The 18,061-nt window shown below is 36.3% G+C and overlaps 4 protein-coding genes and 1 non-coding gene across 11 annotated transcripts in view; 3 read left to right on the plus strand and 2 right to left on the minus strand.

The window, feature by feature from the left end:
* Window positions 1-6,443, minus strand: part of LOC108950272 (fibrocystin-L-like) — a gene marked incomplete at its 3' end in the record, with an annotated part of 23,348 nt that extends 16,905 nt beyond the window's left edge. Inside the window, exons 1-6 of the mRNA XM_018815550.2 lie at window positions 6,141-6,443; window positions 5,827-5,866; window positions 4,912-5,040; window positions 4,304-4,513; window positions 2,198-3,109; window positions 378-509 (exon numbers count right to left, since the gene is read on the minus strand). Coding sequence (XP_018671095.1) covers window positions 378-438 — 61 coding nt within the window. The remainder of the gene's footprint in view (window positions 1-377; window positions 510-2,197; window positions 3,110-4,303; window positions 4,514-4,911; window positions 5,041-5,826; window positions 5,867-6,140) is intronic.
* Window positions 936-16,141, plus strand: LOC100179584 (zonadhesin-like). 7 transcript variants are annotated; one of them, XM_026838459.1, is made up of 13 exons: window positions 11,665-11,802; window positions 12,145-12,263; window positions 12,326-12,423; window positions 12,481-12,623; window positions 12,666-12,722; window positions 12,783-13,166; window positions 13,414-13,482; window positions 14,035-14,109; window positions 14,421-14,515; window positions 14,938-15,111; window positions 15,477-15,595; window positions 15,666-15,765; window positions 15,846-16,141. In XM_026838459.1, exons 2-13 carry the CDS (start codon window positions 12,159-12,161, stop codon window positions 15,915-15,917), a joined length of 1,491 nt encoding a protein of 496 aa, XP_026694260.1. In that variant the 5' UTR covers window positions 11,665-11,802; window positions 12,145-12,158; the 3' UTR covers window positions 15,918-16,141. The 7 variants fall into 7 exon arrangements, with proteins under 7 accessions (XP_026694258.1, XP_026694260.1, XP_018671101.1 ...); XM_026838457.1 differs by lacking the exon at window positions 11,665-11,802 and adding exons at window positions 936-942; window positions 7,517-7,526 and having other exon boundaries at window positions 12,158-12,263; window positions 12,481-13,166; XM_018815556.2 differs by having other exon boundaries at window positions 12,481-12,722.
* LOC100184374 (MKRN2 opposite strand protein-like) lies at window positions 2,845-6,033 on the minus strand. The gene is made up of 4 exons (XM_026838461.1): window positions 5,996-6,033; window positions 4,912-5,040; window positions 4,304-4,513; window positions 2,845-3,109 (listed from the first exon to the last, which is right to left on the minus strand). Exons 1-4 carry the CDS (start codon window positions 6,031-6,033, stop codon window positions 2,845-2,847), a joined length of 642 nt encoding a protein of 213 aa, XP_026694262.1.
* Window positions 8,087-10,173, plus strand: LOC100177244. Its single transcript, XM_026838460.1, has 4 exons — window positions 8,087-8,237; window positions 8,626-8,760; window positions 9,129-9,290; window positions 10,040-10,173. Exons 1-4 carry the CDS (start codon window positions 8,129-8,131, stop codon window positions 10,099-10,101), a joined length of 468 nt encoding a protein of 155 aa, XP_026694261.1. The 5' UTR covers window positions 8,087-8,128; the 3' UTR covers window positions 10,102-10,173.
* Window positions 11,234-11,306, plus strand: trnat-ugu. Its single transcript has one exon. It is a non-coding gene; the product is annotated as a tRNA-Thr (tRNA).
* Window positions 16,142-18,061: the final 1,920 nt, after the last annotated feature.

Consider the following 18,061-nt stretch of genomic DNA (forward strand, 5'->3'; position numbering starts at 1 on the left):
CCTATTATTTCCCACAGCGGGCGGCGTGTCGCGATGAAAGGCCATTGTTTGGTCACAATCGGCGCAACAAACGGAAGAGTTTGAAATTAAAATAAAACAAAAAATGTTTATTTCATATTTTCGCGTCGTCTCCACGGCTTGTTGTTTTAAAAGTTATTTATGTTTTATTTGTGTTAGTGACCGTATGTAGGGGTACGGGGTCACCCTTGTAATAACAAAAAGTCAATGAACTGAGGTTTAGCAGCATTTGAAGATATTTAAAATGCTGCAAAATTTGTTACGCCAAACAGGGTATATTCACTTCGTGACGTCACGAAATTTATATTTTTTCTATTTATTCAATTTTTGTAAAATATTTATTTCATGAAAAAACTTACCTTCCGACGTCACAATGGTCCCTATGACGAACAACAGAACGTACGCGATGGCGCGCTCCATTTCGTCGTGTCTTTTTCCAACAATTAATATACGCAACTTAATTCTTAAATTTCGATACAATTTCGTTAAACCTGCGGAAAGAATCCCAAAGTTACTTATCTCCAAGTTGAAAGAATCCAAGATTTTGCAACAACTTTCGTGGATCTAAATGTAGAGATTATACCTACGGAAATACTTTTGCAGTTGTTGTAAGGTTGGGAAACATAAACAAAAATCTCACAGTTTAAATTACGTTTTACTGCAATAAAGAAAACATCAACTGAAATAACGAAGAAACGAGAAAAGAGTAAATTATTACTTAAAGAATGCACAGTGTTAAGAGAAACTAATTTAATATAACGGAAGAATATATTTTGTAAAAAACGGTCACTTAATAGTTGTTTAATTTGAGTAAACATTAATTAAGGAAAATGATTCATTCCAGCAAATTCAAAGCATTTGGTTAGTTTGTTATACAGATTTTATAAAATAATTCTGAAAAACAAAATCAAGTTTACTACGCCTGTATATAGGTATGTCATACTATTTAATTTCTGAATTTGTTCCCATTTTGAAGGACTGACTAAAAACATGGTTTTTAAATTTAAAAAAATATTCCTATTTAAAACACGCCTAATACATTGATTATACAGTAGGATGGGAGAATATGGGACACCTCATCATTCTATATATTCTCATTTCATTTGGTTATAAATAAAGAACTTTTAAGGAATTATAAAACCGTATCCTCACGACTCCCATAGAACGTTCCTAATTGTTTAAATAGTGATATATTATATCTTAATAGTGTCCCGTCTTCCCCATCATACTGCAAAAGTTTGGCCTATTTCCTTATACGCTTAAAACAAAATACATTCTACCGAAAAGTTGTTTTCTGTTTGACCTTATATTTTCGCTCATATATGCCAAGGCTACCATTTTATCAGTTCACCGTATAAGCCCTGTGCTCAAATAATGATGATTATGAAGTACCAGTCCATTAAATAGGGTTTGTGACAAAAGAGACGGGTCTATTGTTACGTAATATAATCCATTGTAACATCGCGTGTGAGGTAATACAGGGTGTTTTATTTCAAAACACAGGCTTTATAAAGATACCAGAATACTTCTCTAATCAAGACTTGAAGTTTAGTTATTGACAAAGTTATTTTAAAACTTTCTAATTAAACAAGCCGCCGCAATGTTTGTACAAGCCGGTCATGTTAAATTTTACGTCGTAATAAAAGTAAGATAGTTAACAGTTGATAGTTAACAGTTTCAGTATATTATTGTGTGAAACACAAAAGTAGTAAACAAGTTTTGGAATTTCTGATGATTTAGACATGTCTACGTGATTTAATGATATGTGTACGTGAAACGGAACTCCACGTAAAGTAACTTAATCTTATTTTGATGCTTTGTTACGTAAAGTAAGTTCATAACACATGTTGTCACTGTTACATAACATATAGTAGTGTGGGAGAGGACACATTTAGCACATAATATCCCAATATCCTGATCGTGTTTTAAACAACTAACAACGGTCTATAGGAGTCGTGAGGACACGGTTTTATAATTCTTTGAATGTTCTTTGTTTACTATCAAATCTGACGAGAAAATAGAATGATAAGGTGTCCCATCTTCCCCCATCCTACTATATATCTGGTAGGCCATCGTACATTATACACTAATAGGTGCTGTGCATATAGATGTGGAAACCAATGCAACCCAATCTGTGTTGTGAATCGAGTGAATGTGAAAAACAAACGAAACTCTTTACCTTTAATTTTGAGTTCTGATGTAAGACAAATTTATAACGGCAGTTCTTGTATTTCAAGCAAGATACGAGCTGCAAAAATACAAATCACATTAGAAAGCTTTTGAAAAACTAAAAATAACAATACAAAACAATTAAGTTTGATTAGTAGCAACAAAGCAAGTTCGACACACGACATAAAATAACAAAATTTGTTCATTGAATTTACTATTTTTGTAACCAAAACAATAATATTTGCGAAAGGTAAGATATAACAGGCGTTATGGTTACTGTATTTACTATATTTTGATACATTCCATTCACTATAACAACTGTTGTCCTTATATTTAATTAACATCATTTTTCAATTCCGTTCTATTCTATAAAGCTGTACACGCAATGCTCCTGAAAAGCAGACCAAAGTTGGCCAATTAAACTTAGAATTCACTTTACTCCCATAAACATCTGGCGTTGTGGTTCAGTGGTTTAAAAGTAGTATTGGTGTTGGAGTAATGGGCCAAGTATTGCCTTAATCCCAAGTTCTCAACCCGTATTTAAAATGGAAAACAACCGTATATAAACAGAGGGAAACTTTATGTTTCGCGCTAACAGACATAAAAAGTTATAAACAACAAGATAGTAAATATATATTAAAGTCACTGCATCCCAATTTAACATTCGATTCCATAAAGTTCTGGCGAGTCCATAACCACGACTCCCCTGTGCGAGACTTGAACCGATAGTTTATGATAGTTCGCTGCAATCTTTACTTGTGGCATAACATGTCTTCGGACAAACCTCATTCTCATTTCTTCTCGGTTAAATGAGAAAGGGATCAGCTTAGGGGATTCACCAAAGAAACTTTTAACAGATTCATCCACTTGTGTCAGTAAGGAGAGGGCAAAGTCAAAACAGTTGTAACGGTTTTCGTCATACCTAAATCATAGAAAAATTTCAAATTTGGATGTAAATAGATTTGATCTTGTTAATATTACGAAAATAAATCTTTATGCCATGTATGTTTTAAAGGCTATTAGATTACCAATCTTTGGCATATTGACTAACTTTGAATACAAATAGTTCTAAATAAACATGCTCTAATACCCTTTTTGCATGGTAAAAAGTTAATGCGAATAGCGATATTATTGTTTTGCGGGTTACCGAATAGCGATTCGCATTAACTCGTCATATGATAACTCGCTAACCGCGTTGTTTTGCATGGTCATTGGTTTATGCGCGTATCAACATTGAGTAAGCTTATTTTAGCGCAATATTATTAAATCTAGTTTATAAAATAGGTTTTGATGCTTTATGGGGCTATTACCAGCTAAAAACTGTAAAAATAATACCCGAAAAAGATTAGGCTCTTAAAAGTAAAACTGTACTTTCACCTTTCTTTTCTTTACTCGCATAATGCAGTAACAACCAACCTCCTACAGCAGGTAACACGTTTATGACGTTATTATGTGTGTTAACTTTGTTTTTGCGAGTAAATATACGAGTACTTACGCGCATAAAAGTGACCATGCAAAAAGGGTATTATAAAACGTAACGCATTAGTGCTATTAGTGCATACTTAGAAGGAGAACATATTTACTCTACAATTCAAACATACTTTTGTTATTTGTATTACCTACATAAATATATATTGCTACCATTGTGGGTGTATGTGTCCTTGGGCAAGACACGTAACAGCAATTGCTTCAACCACTAATAGGTTGTTCAAATTATCAACAAGCAACAACACATAAAAAAATAACCGTATTCCATATGTGTCCTTGGGCAAGACACGTAACAGCAATTGCTTCAACCACTAATAGGTTGTTTAAATTATCAACAACACATAAAAAAATACAAAACAAGTAATAAACCCAAAAGTAGCATACTTGGTAAGTGGTAACTTGTTAGATGGCACGAGGTGGATACAGAACACCTGTGTTTTAACGACTGCTGTTTTCCAGCCACGCGGGGATAAAATAAGTTATATTATATTCATTTATTCGTGTAGTAGTTCAAAATGAACAGACTGCAATAAAACATACTGAATACATAATCTCGAATATTTACATAGGAACTTCACAACTCAAACATACTTCTACTTATTTGCATTAGTTAATACATGGTACTCACTTGTACTTTGACCATTTCTCTTCACTCGACATTTGGTCCAAACACTTCCCCCACATCATCTCACACTCAGGGTTGCTAATGTTAAACACAATTAGTGATTCCTCCCATCCATTCAGCTCCTGGATGACACCATCCGATGTATAACTTGATACTCCTCCTGCATCACGAGGGGAAATTCCAACATGGAAATCCGCGTCTTTCTCATGGCAGCTGAATTATGGAACGTTAATCATTCATTCAATGTCGTACAAATAATAAAGATTTTTTTTAAGCGACGAACTTTATCAAAGGGGTTTTCTATTGGATAGGTAAAACTGATTTACTGCAACATTCAGACATAAATTTTAATTAAACAACAGCTAAATTATATATACATTACATTTAGACCTTAAACTATACTATAATTGGACAGTCAAAGCCTATATAATCACACAACTTTGAATATTCAATAATCAATATAAAGATACAGATATTTAGTCTTAGAGACAACTCAGATATCAATAAATATTAAATTTCATTGCTTTGTTTAAATTAACTTATAGTTACAGAATCTCAGGTCTTAGAAACCCCTATATATAAACAATAAACAATCGGTAGACTAAACTTACTCATGCCAACTTCCATTGGTCGGCTTCACAAGAATACTGAACGTTGTTTTATGGCCGTTAACATAAGGTATTGGAAGGTAGAATGCTGGAGATTTCAACTTGTATAGTTTCTCCCCACAACCTGAGCATCTACAACGATCTATTACTATTATTTATTCTATGTGGGGGAGGGCATGCAGACTTGGGCCTGGGATTCAGACCACAGTTGGCACATAACACCAACACCCAGGGCGCTACAACTCATTAGTGGCAACTGGGCTTGAGCAATGTCCCTTAAGTGTCTTGCCCAAGTACACATACGCGATACGCCTATGGCTTATCAGTATCAAACTGACAAAGTAAACTTATTTTTCCAAGAACAAACTTATACAAGAACACATGCGCCTACCAGTATCGAGCATTGAACCGGGTATCCTACAACAGAAGTACCAGAAGTGTGGCGAATGAGCCACGATGAAAGAAATTGATTACTATTGAATTAACATTGAGCATGAAATCATACCCATTTCCCCAGCATGCAAAGTATAATTATAACTGCATTGTATAATGAGTGCTTCACTCAAGTATTAAAACAAGCTGGTAAGGAATTAGGTTTGTCAATTAGTTTAATTGTGAAGCAAAAATGCAATTAAATCATATTAATACCATGGAATTTTAAAAAGTTTTAATTCAGGAGTTTTTAACTTTATTTGGACTTAATGCTCTTAGCATCTCTGAATCTACTAAAAAGTTTATGAAATTCATATTTTATTTATAAAACAAATTTCAAAACTTTTTCGAGAAATAATGAAACCATGCAGAAGCTACAATTTGAAAACTGTCAAAACTGATATTGTTGTTCACTTTAAATGGTATAGTGCTTATAATTAGGTATATATATATATATATTTGTAAACATTTAAAATAAAGACCAACCTTGTAAAAACTAAACATCACAAATGAGAAGAAGGGAAATCTAGAAAGTAATTGTGAAGAAGTAAGCAAATTACAAATCGGTTATGGGTGCTAGTTAAGATTTCACTGACTATGTTTTACAGTAATATCAAATCCTACAACTCTTTTCGTCTCTTATTTTTAGCTTTACTGTAGGAAATCTTTACCAGCAACCAAACTATAAGTCATTTCTGCACATTTTAAAAGTTAAGCCATTTGACTACGATTACAATATTTCAGTAAATTCGTAACCTACACTCCACAGCAAGCCTGCAGCATTCTTGCATCGTAATTACCTATGCGGAACATCTAGACAAGCCATCTTACAACAGTGGGTCACACATATCAGGGGCTGGCGGCGTCTTAGTTGGCTGCTGTTGCCAGAAGAATTTAACGAGTTTGGTAAAAATGCCATCTTATTTCTTCTTGACAGTGAACTACAAAAACACGCAAACTTATAAACCTAACGCGCTCGCGTGTCTAGTTTTACTTTGGGGACGAAGTCCGTTATATTTTTCAATTTGGGGGCTTTTCCGCGTCTATTAATATTCATGATAACTTTAGGGGTCTCAAATTTAATTCAACTTTTCTTTTATAAATACAACAGCTAATAATAGATTTGACCTAACTTTTACGCATCACTTAAACGGATATGAATATTTTGAATTAAACATCCACGTTTTTTAAATGTCGCTCTTTCCCACACCTTTTTATCCATTTATAGCGTGTTTAAAAGAGATCAATAAAAGTACAGTACTGTGGGAAAAATACCGTATTAATACTATGGGGTAAGATGGGACACCTGCACATAATACCAAAAATCCCATTTTTTGTTTACAACCAAATGGGACGCGAAAATAAATAAAAAGTGACCCATTTCCCCCACCCTACTATATATTAAGAAATTCGAACATTTATTCGCGGTGTGTGCTAGCATGTGCGTGGAGTTGGTGTGAAAACAACGCATTAAACGAGACGCAAGGAAGTTTACATTACTTTAGAAAGCGCCAAGCAACGATAGTTCCTGTCTACAATATTGTTTATAACGTAATTGCTATTCGTGTGTGCTTGTAAACGACTTAGACGTACACCACCGTAAAACAACCACGCCTTTTACCCAATAATAAACAAAATTCTACGCCGTTTAGTTTGGGAATTGTACTATTATTGAGGTAACCTGCAGAAACTGTTTAAATGATCTTCCAAACAAGTTTTAGTAAACAGCCGTAGATAGTTAAAAATACTTTTAGATTTATAACGAAGGTATTTCAAACTTTTTTTTCAATTGTTGTTGTTGTTTTTTAGTTAGTAGTATAGGCAACAAAAAATGTAACTACCTTCGGAAAAAGTTTAAATAAAATACCTTGCGAAAAGGGTTTGGTAAATTGCCGCAAATAGTTAAGAGGAAGTTAGATTTATTTCAGTGGTTTCTTAGTAGCCTTTTTCTTCCCAACCAAAAACATAAAATTATTATTTTAGTTAATGATACATTTTATGATTAGTAAAGGAAAACAATTTTTCCCTCAATATTTCGCGTACCACATGAAGACGTTCATGCACCACAGGTGGTCTACCAAAGTTGAGAAACACTGGTTTAGAAATAGTAAACAATAGAGGCACGTGTGTTGGTTTATGTTAGTAGACTCCACTATGCAGGTCACACGTGTGTTAGGTTCAAATAGAAAGTTAAACAAACAAACGACAGCTGTTGTTGGCCTGCTGCTATATATAAAACCAGGAACCGATAGATAAGTTTCAAAAGAAGTTTTGTATGGAAACGGTGGTTAAAAGATTTTAGAAAAAGGATATATATTATTGTATTAATTAGTTTTTAAAAAAATCGTATAAAATAATTGTTACTCAAACAAGCATAAATAGTAACGTATTTGGTGGTTCGCCATGTGTAATTTTAACTCGAGGCTAATTTATTAGTTGGTTTACCGTCTCGTATTTTCGTTGTATAAAATCTATTTAATCTCGTTGTCGTATTATTAGATGTTATATATTACGTATAGTAGGGTGGGGGAAGACGGGACACCTTAGCACAAAATATCCAAATATCCTGAACGTGTTTTAAACAATAACCAACGGTTTTGAAAGACGTGAGGATACAATTCATAATTCTTTGAATGTTCCTTGTTAATCCTAAATAAGACGAGAAAATAGAGTTAAAGGGCGTCCCATCTTCCCCCACCCTTCTATGTCCGGAACTATAAATACTAAATAATATAACATAAATAACTCACACTTTTCCACCAACCTATAGTTACGCGTGTAGGCCAAGATGAGAATGAACATATTTAGCTTCCTGTGGATGCTTTGGATAACTTTGGTCTCAGTTGAAGCGTTAATCCCTTCACAGTCGCTTACTCTGTTTCGTGAGTTCGCATCTGGTAGGTTGATTGAATGTAGCTGGTTTATTCTAGCGAGGCAAGGCAATGAAAGTCGTGTTCTGTTTAATACACCGCATGCCCGCTAACGAGTTACCACGTATGTAACTTCCTCGCGCATGGCGGGCAACAACAGTCGTTATAACACGGGTGTTTTCTGTTTTATACACAACTTACTCGCTAATGAGTAACCACGGATGTAACGGTATGGGATTTCTGTATAAGTGACAACTTAGACAACCCAGTAGTGACCACTGAGTTGTAACAATTATCATTGAGTGTCTTACCCTATGACACATACGCCCACAATGTCGATTACGTAAACAATCACTTTTTTTTTAAATAATGACCCAAACTTTTGTTGTTCGTAACGGTTTATGTTTGTTCACAGAACTACATGATATTGTCAGCGATCTAAAAGACGTTAATTGCTCGAATAAATGTTCAGAACAATGTACGTGGCCGACTAAGATGGCTGGGACATCCGATTGCGTTAAACGGGGAATGCGGGACACCGCAGCGTTGCGTAAGTTTAACTATGAATGTAGTACGTGGTCTAAGATGGATAACATTAGGATATAATATCCTATTCATCTTTTTAACAAATAACTATCTTTTAGAGCCATAAGGGTTATTAAATGGTGTAAAATAATCCTTGTTTAATACCTAATTGGACGAAAAATAAAATGAAAAGTGTCCCACCTAACCCCAACCTAGGTTATTTTAAAAGGGTAATGTCCCACTTCGAATATTGGCCAGAAATGACTATTATCCCAACCGCAATGCATTAAGATGCAATTTAAAAACCGTATGCAAAAGAAAGTAAAACTTCTGACCAAAACTTACCGGTCTATAAGATTAATAACCAACTAATAATAAATGGTTATTTTGCAGCTGAAGAAACGGAAGTAAAGGAACGTGTTGAAAGTTTGAAACGAATATGGAATTGCAGCAAATCTCACCCCTGTCTTGGCCATGGTACAACAACTGATGCATTGGTTTGTATGAGGGAGAAGTTGAATGGATGCCATGAGTGCGTGGCAGTGAATTGTAAACGTAAGTTCTGTTACCAGGCATAGTGTAAATAATATTTTAGAGGCTCACACGGTATAAAAATGTAGTTTTTTGAAGGTATTGTCTCACCTTCATTTATTTTGCTATAACTGCTTTTTTTGGCTTGAAATGTAACTAAGATTAAAATGTAACTGAGAGCCTCGTAACCCCGAGTTGGAACTCCAAATTAGCTTGCCATTTGAATATTAGATTTGATTGAGTTTACACCTGTTTACAAAGTTACCTTCATTTAGTTTTTTTGAAAGATATCTTGTTAAGTGCTTATCAACTCCTGGGTCACCATTTGATTTGGTTGGGTCGCCTACTACAGTGGTTTACTAAGCCTATTATTCGTTTCTGTAAGATTTGTAAAGTTTAAACGTATATTTAGCAATAAATATTTCAGCACTCAAAGTTGCTTAACTTGGAACACAAGTTGTATGAAGCAAGCAGTTTTGAAGTGCCTAAGTCACCCATGTTATAACTATATAACTATGTTATAGTAGGGTGGGGGAAGATGGGACACTTTTAGCACTGAATATCCAAATATCCTGATCGTGTTTTAAACAATTAATAACGGTCCATGGGAGTCGTGAGGATACGTTTTTATTATTCTTTTTCTTTGACTGTTCTTCGTTTACTGCCATATAGGACAAAAAATAGAATAAAAAGGTGTCCCATCTTCCCCCATCCTACTATATATAACTATGTTATAACTATTGAGTATATATAATGATGGCACTTTATTTCAGATCAACATGATTTTACTATAGAAGAAAAACATGTAGACACAGATGAACTACGAGACAGATGAATGAATTCAATATTTTGTTACAGCAATATTGTTATTATTCTCAAATAAAAACATATCATGTATAATTGTTAATATGAAATAAGTTATTATTGCTTAAAGCAGTGTTTCTTAAATTGGGGTAAATTTACCCCTGGGAGTAAGATCTACGAATTTAGAGGGTGGCCTAAATGAGCTACTAATCAAACCAGTTGACAGGACAGAAAAATTGTGCCAATTGTAATACTTTACCAGACATTGAACAACTCGTTGCCAAAAAGCTAGCGCATCCGTCGCATTAAATATAGCTGATGTCGTTTTCACTTTTTAATAAAAGAGCTCCATATTACATGTTGGGGGTAAATTTGACAAGCATCTTTGTTAAAAGGGTAAAGCCTACAAAAAAGAGAATATAGGTATAGACCAGGTGCTGGTTGACAGTGAGCATGAGGTGTGTTTTTAAAGAATCAAAACACAATAACATATCTAAAGTCCAATAAAAACTGAAGCTGATGAAAATAAATAGAGAAGATAGGACAGTTTTAGGAAAGTAAAAAGGTTAGGAATTGTATTTAGGCAAGCGTAATGTATACATGCATTTGGTGTCATGCAACAATATGTGAAGGTAAAAGAAAAAGGTATGCAAAGTTATAAAATAGCCTGTGTAATGTACATACATGACTGATGTAATTTGTTTGCCCAAATCACCAAAACTGTGCAGATTTTATGAGAAAACCCTCATTTTTTTATTTAAATATGAAACCTTAGCAGTGTTTGCATGGGACCTGAGGTCTAGTTCACAGTTGGAAAATTACCCCAACACCCACATGGTAGTTTTACTTACTCTAAAAATTAAATAGGACAGGCTTGCTCTCACATATATTTCAGTTTAGGGGACACAAGCAGTTTCACTTTTCGTTGTGGGGGAATTCCGTTATAACAATATAACATTTATATAATTATTGGGGACTAAAAGTGTAAATTATAATATTTAAAAAACGTTTAGCTTTAATACTTTTAAAAGTAAAGCTTCTAATTGATTATCATGCCTTATTAATGTGAATTAATTAAACGTGATAAGCTTATCCGCAACCGTCATCAAACGCACACAACGCGTAGCGTACATAACACTTAACTCGGCACGTTGGAGCCGTCAGCCGCTATAGCTCAGGGGTTAGAGCACTGGTCTTGTAAACCAGGGGTCGTGAGTTCAAATCTCACTGGTGGCTCTTTTAATTTTTCACGTACATTTTTTAACTTTATTGTCTAGTAAACGTATTTACGTTTAAAACGAAATAAAATATACTTTTTTAAATTATAATGATTTTTTCCAGAATACGGAACAAAACACATTGTTGACAATTAAGGGTAATTATCACGTCGATAAACCCGACATTTACTGAAATTACAAAAAACAAAGCGTCGTTTCTTTCTTTATTCAACCAACGTTAAAATGTTCGAGGAAAACGCCTTAGGCGAAATACAACCAGTCAACCAAATCTACACGTTAGCAATTCGTCTGTCTTATACTCCCATATATAACTCAGTAAGGTTTCCAGTCATTTATAACTAGATGTTTGACGTTATAAAGTTTTAGATAAAAGTTCAAGTTAGTAGACCGCACAGTATTTGCTTTGACGATTTATTATACCCTAAAGTTAGATAATTTATGAAGAATTTATTTAAAACGACGGGGAAATCCAAAGTAACGCTCTGTTAAACTTGGTAAGTAATATATATGACATGAAGTCACACAGCACCTACGACTGTAGTTTGGAAGCTATTTCCGTATTTACTTGTCTATATTCGGCGTTGTACAGTACTATATAAACAGTTTTATTTTACCAACGTTATAGATAATTCTAAGCCTAATTTAGAGTAAAATTCCAAGCGCAGTTAAAACCAATAAGGCTAGTTTTTTAGCACCAGAGTTTCCGAAACTACAAGTTACTTAAAACAGTTGAGTAATTAATAACAACCTAGGTTTAAAGTGTCTCGCAACCGTTGATATCTATCTTATGTTAAACTCTATTACCTTGCTAACATTTGGGATCGTTTCTTTCATAGCGTAGTAAACAGAAATGCCAGGTGTAAAATATCGTTGGTCGTTTTGTCCAGGCAACCGAACCGTATGCTGCTGTTGCAGTGTGAGGACAGGGGCCTCTGTGATTGGATGGTTTAATTTCGTAAGTAAACATAATAATCAAACTAACCTTTATTCGTCATAATCCTTCTGTTACGTCATAAGGTGGTAAACTCCCTCTACGTTGGAATGCTGGTGTTTGCGCTGGCAAGGATTAAGGAAGATATACACAACCATATGCAGTTGTTTCAGCAACAAAACAGGCACGCAACGAATTTATGAACGCAAAGATGTTTTTTTAACACTGTTTCCTTTCCCAGGAGTATGGTTGCGCAGCAGGACCCGACAAATCAGCAAGGAGTCGATTCACATCATCTCACTGTTCGGCAAGCAGCACCACTGCCGACAGGGATACCATTTCTACAACCCACGCAATCTTTATTTACCACACCGGCACCATTAGGCACCACGCTACCACCAACAGACACCACACCGCCACCTTTAGGCACCACGCCACCATTGGGCACCACGCCACCATTAGGCACCACGCTGCCACCATTAGGCACCACGCTGCCACCAACAGACACCACACCGCCACCTTTAGGCACCCTGCCACCATTAGGCACCACGCTGCCACCATTAGGCACCTCGCTGCCACCATTAGGCACCACGCTGCCACCATTAGGCACCACGCTGCCACCATTAGGCACCACGCTGCTACCATTAGGCACCACGCTGCCACCATTAGGCACCACGCTGCCACCATTAGGTACCACCTCACCATTAGGCACCACGTCACCATTAGGCACCACACCGCCACCAACAGACGCCACACTGCCACCAACAGACACCACAACGCCACCATCAGACACCACAACGCCACCAACAGACACCACACTGCCACCAACAGACACCACAACGCCACCAACAGACACCACACTATCGCCAACCACGCCACATCCGCCAACAATAGCCGCCACACACACACCAACATCAACAACAATAGGTAATCTTTATTTCTAAATGTGTCATGATTATGTTTTAAAAACTTAACGTTTGGTTCTGTTTGATTAAATAAGTCAAAAGTTCGCTCTTGAGTTACCACGTATGTAACTATGTGTTACGTACGTATAGTAACTTTGTGGGATGTAACTTTGTGGGTGAAAAGTTTACAGCGGTAGCAGCAACACCTCATAACCCAACCCATTATTTATTGTGGCGATTTATGTTAGTTACAAGCTTTATATATTCAGTTGTCCCACTTTCCCCACCATGCAAAGACGGAGACCCTGCCTCGTGCCAATGCGGGATAGAAAAATTCTGTAAGTTCATTCACCTATTTTGATTTTTCTGTCAAACTAAGATCTTAAAAGTCGCATACTATGGGCGCGCAGTTCGATTGAAACTAGTTAGAGTAATATATATATATATAGTAGGTTGGGGTAAGATGGTCCGTGTTTTTATTCTCTTTTGTCGTCCTATTTGGTATAGTAAACACAAAATGTTTACAGAATTATATAACCGTATCCTCACCGCTTTAAAATGTTAATGGATATTTTGTGCTTACAGGATCCTTTTTAAGCTACAATACAATATACCAGAACGACATATTTAAAATTGTAATATAGCAGGGTTGGGGAAGACGGGACACCTTTAGTACATAATATATAAATATCCTAACCGTGTTTTTAACAATTAACAACGATTCATGGGAGTCGTGAGGATACAGATTTATAATTCTTTGAATGTTCTTTGGTTACTACCAAATGAGACGAGAAAGTAGAACAAAAAAGTGTCCCATCTTCCCCCACTCTACTATATGCCCTGTTGTAACAGCAGATGAATAAAAAAAGTCTTGATTATTTTTTATTCAGTTCACATCTTTTCGTCAGAGGCATGCCCGAACCACGAAAATATTTACAACCGATGTATCTGTGAACTTATGATACGTGAGTTTAGACGCTAACTTTTCCTTATTTTTAACAATCCTATATCGAATAAAGTAATCATTATCAACAAAAATATGTAAGCTTCTCGAGGCGTGTCAACTAAATTTGGAAAACCAATGTTCTTTTGCGCTGCACCATCATATACTATGGGTTTTACAAACCTCGTGTCTGCGATTACCTGACATCGGCCGTAAGTTTTGACAGATGATTGGTTACTACTTGGTTGGCGAAATTGTCATTGAACATCTTTCCCAAACAACTTATGCACCAGTTATATGGACTTTAATTGTTATTTCGTTATTTACATTTAGTTTCAAACGGGCCGATCCCGATGTTGTATTCAAGCACCGCAATACCAGCAATAATGATCGTTCTCAGTATTTTATGGCTCACTGTGGTGGAATCGGTACGTCTTACTTCTCACTACTATTACTATATATATATATACCACTTCAACGGAGTATTATCAATGCCATTTATTTATCAACACGCGGTGTCGCTGGCGATGCACGAGTTAGCAAACACTTTGAGTGGATCACTATCCTTCCATATAAAAGGGCGTAGAATTTGGCTCATTACCCTAGCACCACATTTCGTTTAAATATAAAGTATTTCCCCATCATGTGCTATACGTTTAAGAATAGTTTAAAATTACTGAAGCATACGGCGCTTCTACGTTATTGCTATTTTGGTTTTACATCGAACAATTTATCAAGTCAAAACCTTACATTACTTTCACCCTAAATAAATCCTATAGTTTCTCAAACCCTTTGTCGCCAAGCCTTTTTGTATAAATTATTGGGATGGCAAGTAACATATACTTTACAGCGCGTACCAAGCTATACTGCGTGGGTTGGCTTCTTGTACATGACCTGCATCGTGGTACAACCGTTGGTACAACTCGGATTCCTCGTTTATGCAAACAAAAAGTTTACAGACGCCTCTATAAAGTCGCTCAACAACGTAGTATGGGCGGTATTTGCTCTTTACGCTGCAACCAATGTAAGTATCCACGCGTAATGTTCGTGTTAAACTGTTTCTTAACCATCAACGTTAATTGCTTTGACCCTTATTTCAACAATAATCTATATGCTATAGTAGGGGGGGGAGATGGGACACCTAGCACATAATATCTAAATATCCTGATCGTGTTTTAAACAATTAACAACAGTCTATGGGAGTCGTGAGGTTACGGTTTTATAATTCCTTGAATGTTCTTTGTTTATAACCAAATGGGACAAAAAATAGAATGATAAGGTGTCCCATCTTCCCCACCCTACTATATAAAATTTCCAATTAAGTATTTATATCATGCGTGTGCAATCCACATACTTTTCATCAATATTAAACTAACTCCTCTTATATAGGTTTACTTTTTCCCAACCATGTACAAATACGTCAAACTTCGTAAACGGGAATTCTACCAAGGGCTTGATCAAGGTTTGTTGACGTCAGAAAGAAACCCACAATCCACGAGAACAATGGAGTGAGTGACGTCACAATTAATTTTGTTGCAGTTTGATTTCAACAACAATATAACCATTATTACGTCACAGTGTATATCTAGAAGACGCTTTTGCCATCGATGACGACATAAATCAAGACCGAATCACTTATACTAAAACTGATTATGGCGGTACAGATGAAGGCAACGTGGTAAGGCAATTGTGACGTCATAATACACTGTGACAACATAAACAAAACGTTGCCAAACATAATTACGTCATATCCTGTAGGTTGAGTTCGATTTTTTGTCAAAACAAAGAGCATCATCATCTGAACCTCAGCCCCATGACGTGTTCACATGACGTCACAATTCGATGACGTAGGATCCAGCACTCGAAACGGGAAACACTTTTCATTGTTTTAATGGCAATCCTGTTACGTGAACGTAACAATCGGTTATTGTGTTTAATTGTTTAAATTATTCTGTGTTTCGTGACAATCTTAATTTATACGTCATAATTAAGGGGTACAAAGGTTGGAAAACATCGCGAATTATGAAGCTTCGAATTAAAAGTATCGAGTTTTACGACCTTGTCCCGCCTTTGTTGGCAAACACTCACGCTTTGTGACGTAAAACGTGGGTCGGGCGTTCAACAAACGAGTGTATCTGGAATGTTGCGGGTGTGGTTGTTAGTGCGGCATCGGCCTTCATTAAATGAAGCCGCATCCAGAGCTTCGAAGAACAATCGAATATCCTAGAATAATAGGGGAACTGTGACGTCATAGATAGGTATATTGTAGGAGGAAATGGTTGAATTAACCAGATACAGAAGCGATAATAGAAGAAGAGTGTTTGTGTCGCAATATTGTTACTTCGAGTGTTTGTTTTGGTGGAGGTCTAATTCAACACGCGTTGGCCACTGTTGCAGTAGACCAGGTTACGTCAGTTCGGATTGGCGGTAGTTTTCCGCGTTTTTTACGCACGTACGCATTGTGACGTCACACGCAGACGCTCTGTAAGCGATACGTGCGCCACACTGAGCGTCGTAACTAATAGACGGTTTAGGGTTCAGCAACAATGTTGTGTGAGTGTGGCTGCATCCTGTTTTTAGAGATAGAGCCAGAGTATATCACGCCAGTGTTTCCGTTCATGAAGACTTCGCATAATATTTAATAGCAGTGTTTCCAGATAAAAATCCCCAAAAAGATTAGTTTACCTTTAAAAACTGGGCGGTTGAGAGATACTTAATAATGCATATAACTATGAATGTTGGAGCCGAGTGTTGGCACTGGTCTATATGCAGGCAACACTAGTTGAATGTAGTATTAGTTTATACGATGCGTCAGCGACGAACATAGTGTGTTTTCATCTACAAGGCAGTCAGCCAGTGTTACAGCAACAACAGTGGTTACTGTAAACAGGTGTCACTACAGCACAGCAGCGATGTTGTTTGTGTATTAGCTGCAAAACGTGGCAGTCGCGCAGAAAACAATCGATTCTTCCAATTCGATTCCTATTATCGATTATTACGCATCAATTCGGAATCAGTCTTGTTCTAGAACTAGGTATTGTGCATTGTGAAGTGAGAATGGTAAAGTTAATCAACGATTAACTAAAAGTTGTCGAGTCTACGTCATAATAAATAATTGTTTAAGGTCTGATATCGCGACGTCTATTTATAGCTGTCAGCTTCGAGCAAGCAATCGTTTATTATGACGTCACAATACTCCAAGCTAGCGTGGCGTGCGTCACAATCGTTCTGGTTGAATGAACATTGTGGGCATGTAGTAAAACTTTGAGGGCTTAATTGTTTACGGCGTTTGCCGTTATCGTGCTGTGTTACGTCACAAGCATGGTTGTTTAGTGTGTTTTTAACGCAAAACTATTCGACAGCGGGTTAAACGCTTCGATGCTCGCGTGCTTCACTGTGACGTTTCAATGGAAAGGAATTCGAGAATCAGGCCCGCGGTTTTATCGAAGACAGCGCGGTTTCTATTTATGCGAATAGAGCGTTCAACGTCGAGTGAGGTATATGTGGTGGAGCCATTTGTTTGTGGAATAGATGCAACAATTGAAGTGCATGGGACATGAGTTTAATTCCAGTTTTCTTTGTAGTTTTATTTTAGATATAGTTTTTTGTTGAAACGTTTTATTTCACTTCTGGATCGCGGAAAATGGTTTTTGTTTTAAACCGAAATGTTCGAAATGAAGACAGCAGTTGTGTGGTGTATAAATGGGCCGCTGTGTTTGTTTTGAAACTGCTGTAATAATAGTTTGATAATGCGGGATATTATACTGGATATGACGCCATTGTATTGTGTGTCTCAGTGAGGTTTCCGGCTTTAGAATAATTAAGAACTATACAGTTGGTTATGGCTGCTGGTGCGCAAATCGATTTTGTGCGACTCGGCTTAAAATCAATGGATTGAGTGCGGGTGGTTAGTGCTGAATTATTTAGCAATTGCGAACAGGCGACGCTCGATTCGTAATAATTCCTAATTTTTT

Source organism: Ciona intestinalis, unplaced genomic scaffold, assembly GCF_000224145.3.
Source record: "Ciona intestinalis unplaced genomic scaffold, KH HT000091.2, whole genome shotgun sequence".
Taxonomy (NCBI): Eukaryota; Metazoa; Chordata; class Ascidiacea; order Phlebobranchia; family Cionidae; genus Ciona; species Ciona intestinalis.

Bases quoted from the DNA above. Each gene is read 5' to 3' on its own strand.
- LOC100177244 (XM_026838460.1), top strand. From the start codon at position 8,129: ATGAGAATGAACATATTTAGCTTCCTGTGGATGCTTTGGATAACTTTG. The intron at 8,238-8,625 runs GTAGGTTGATTG...GTTTGTTCACAG, and splicing joins GTTTCGTGAGTTCGCATCTG to AACTACATGATATTGTCAGC. The intron at 9,291-10,039 runs GTAAGTTCTGTT...ACTTTATTTCAG, and splicing joins CGTGGCAGTGAATTGTAAAC to ATCAACATGATTTTACTATA.
- LOC100184374 (XM_026838461.1), bottom strand. From the start codon at position 6,033: ATGACTTATAGTTTGGTTGCTGGTAAAGATTTCCTACA. The intron at 4,514-4,911 runs GTAAGTTTAGTC...TCCATAATTCAG, and splicing joins ACCAATGGAAGTTGGCATGA to CTGCCATGAGAAAGACGCGG. The intron at 3,110-4,303 runs GTGAGTACCATG...TCTATGATTTAG, and splicing joins GAGAAATGGTCAAAGTACAA to GTATGACGAAAACCGTTACA.
- LOC100179584 (XM_026838457.1), top strand. From the start codon at position 12,159: ATGCCAGGTGTAAAATATCGTTGGTCGTTTTGTCCAGGCAACCGAACC. The intron at 12,424-12,480 runs GCACGCAACGAA...TTCCTTTCCCAG, and splicing joins TTGTTTCAGCAACAAAACAG to GAGTATGGTTGCGCAGCAGG. The intron at 13,167-13,413 runs GTAATCTTTATT...TTATATATTCAG, and splicing joins ACCAACATCAACAACAATAG to TTGTCCCACTTTCCCCACCA.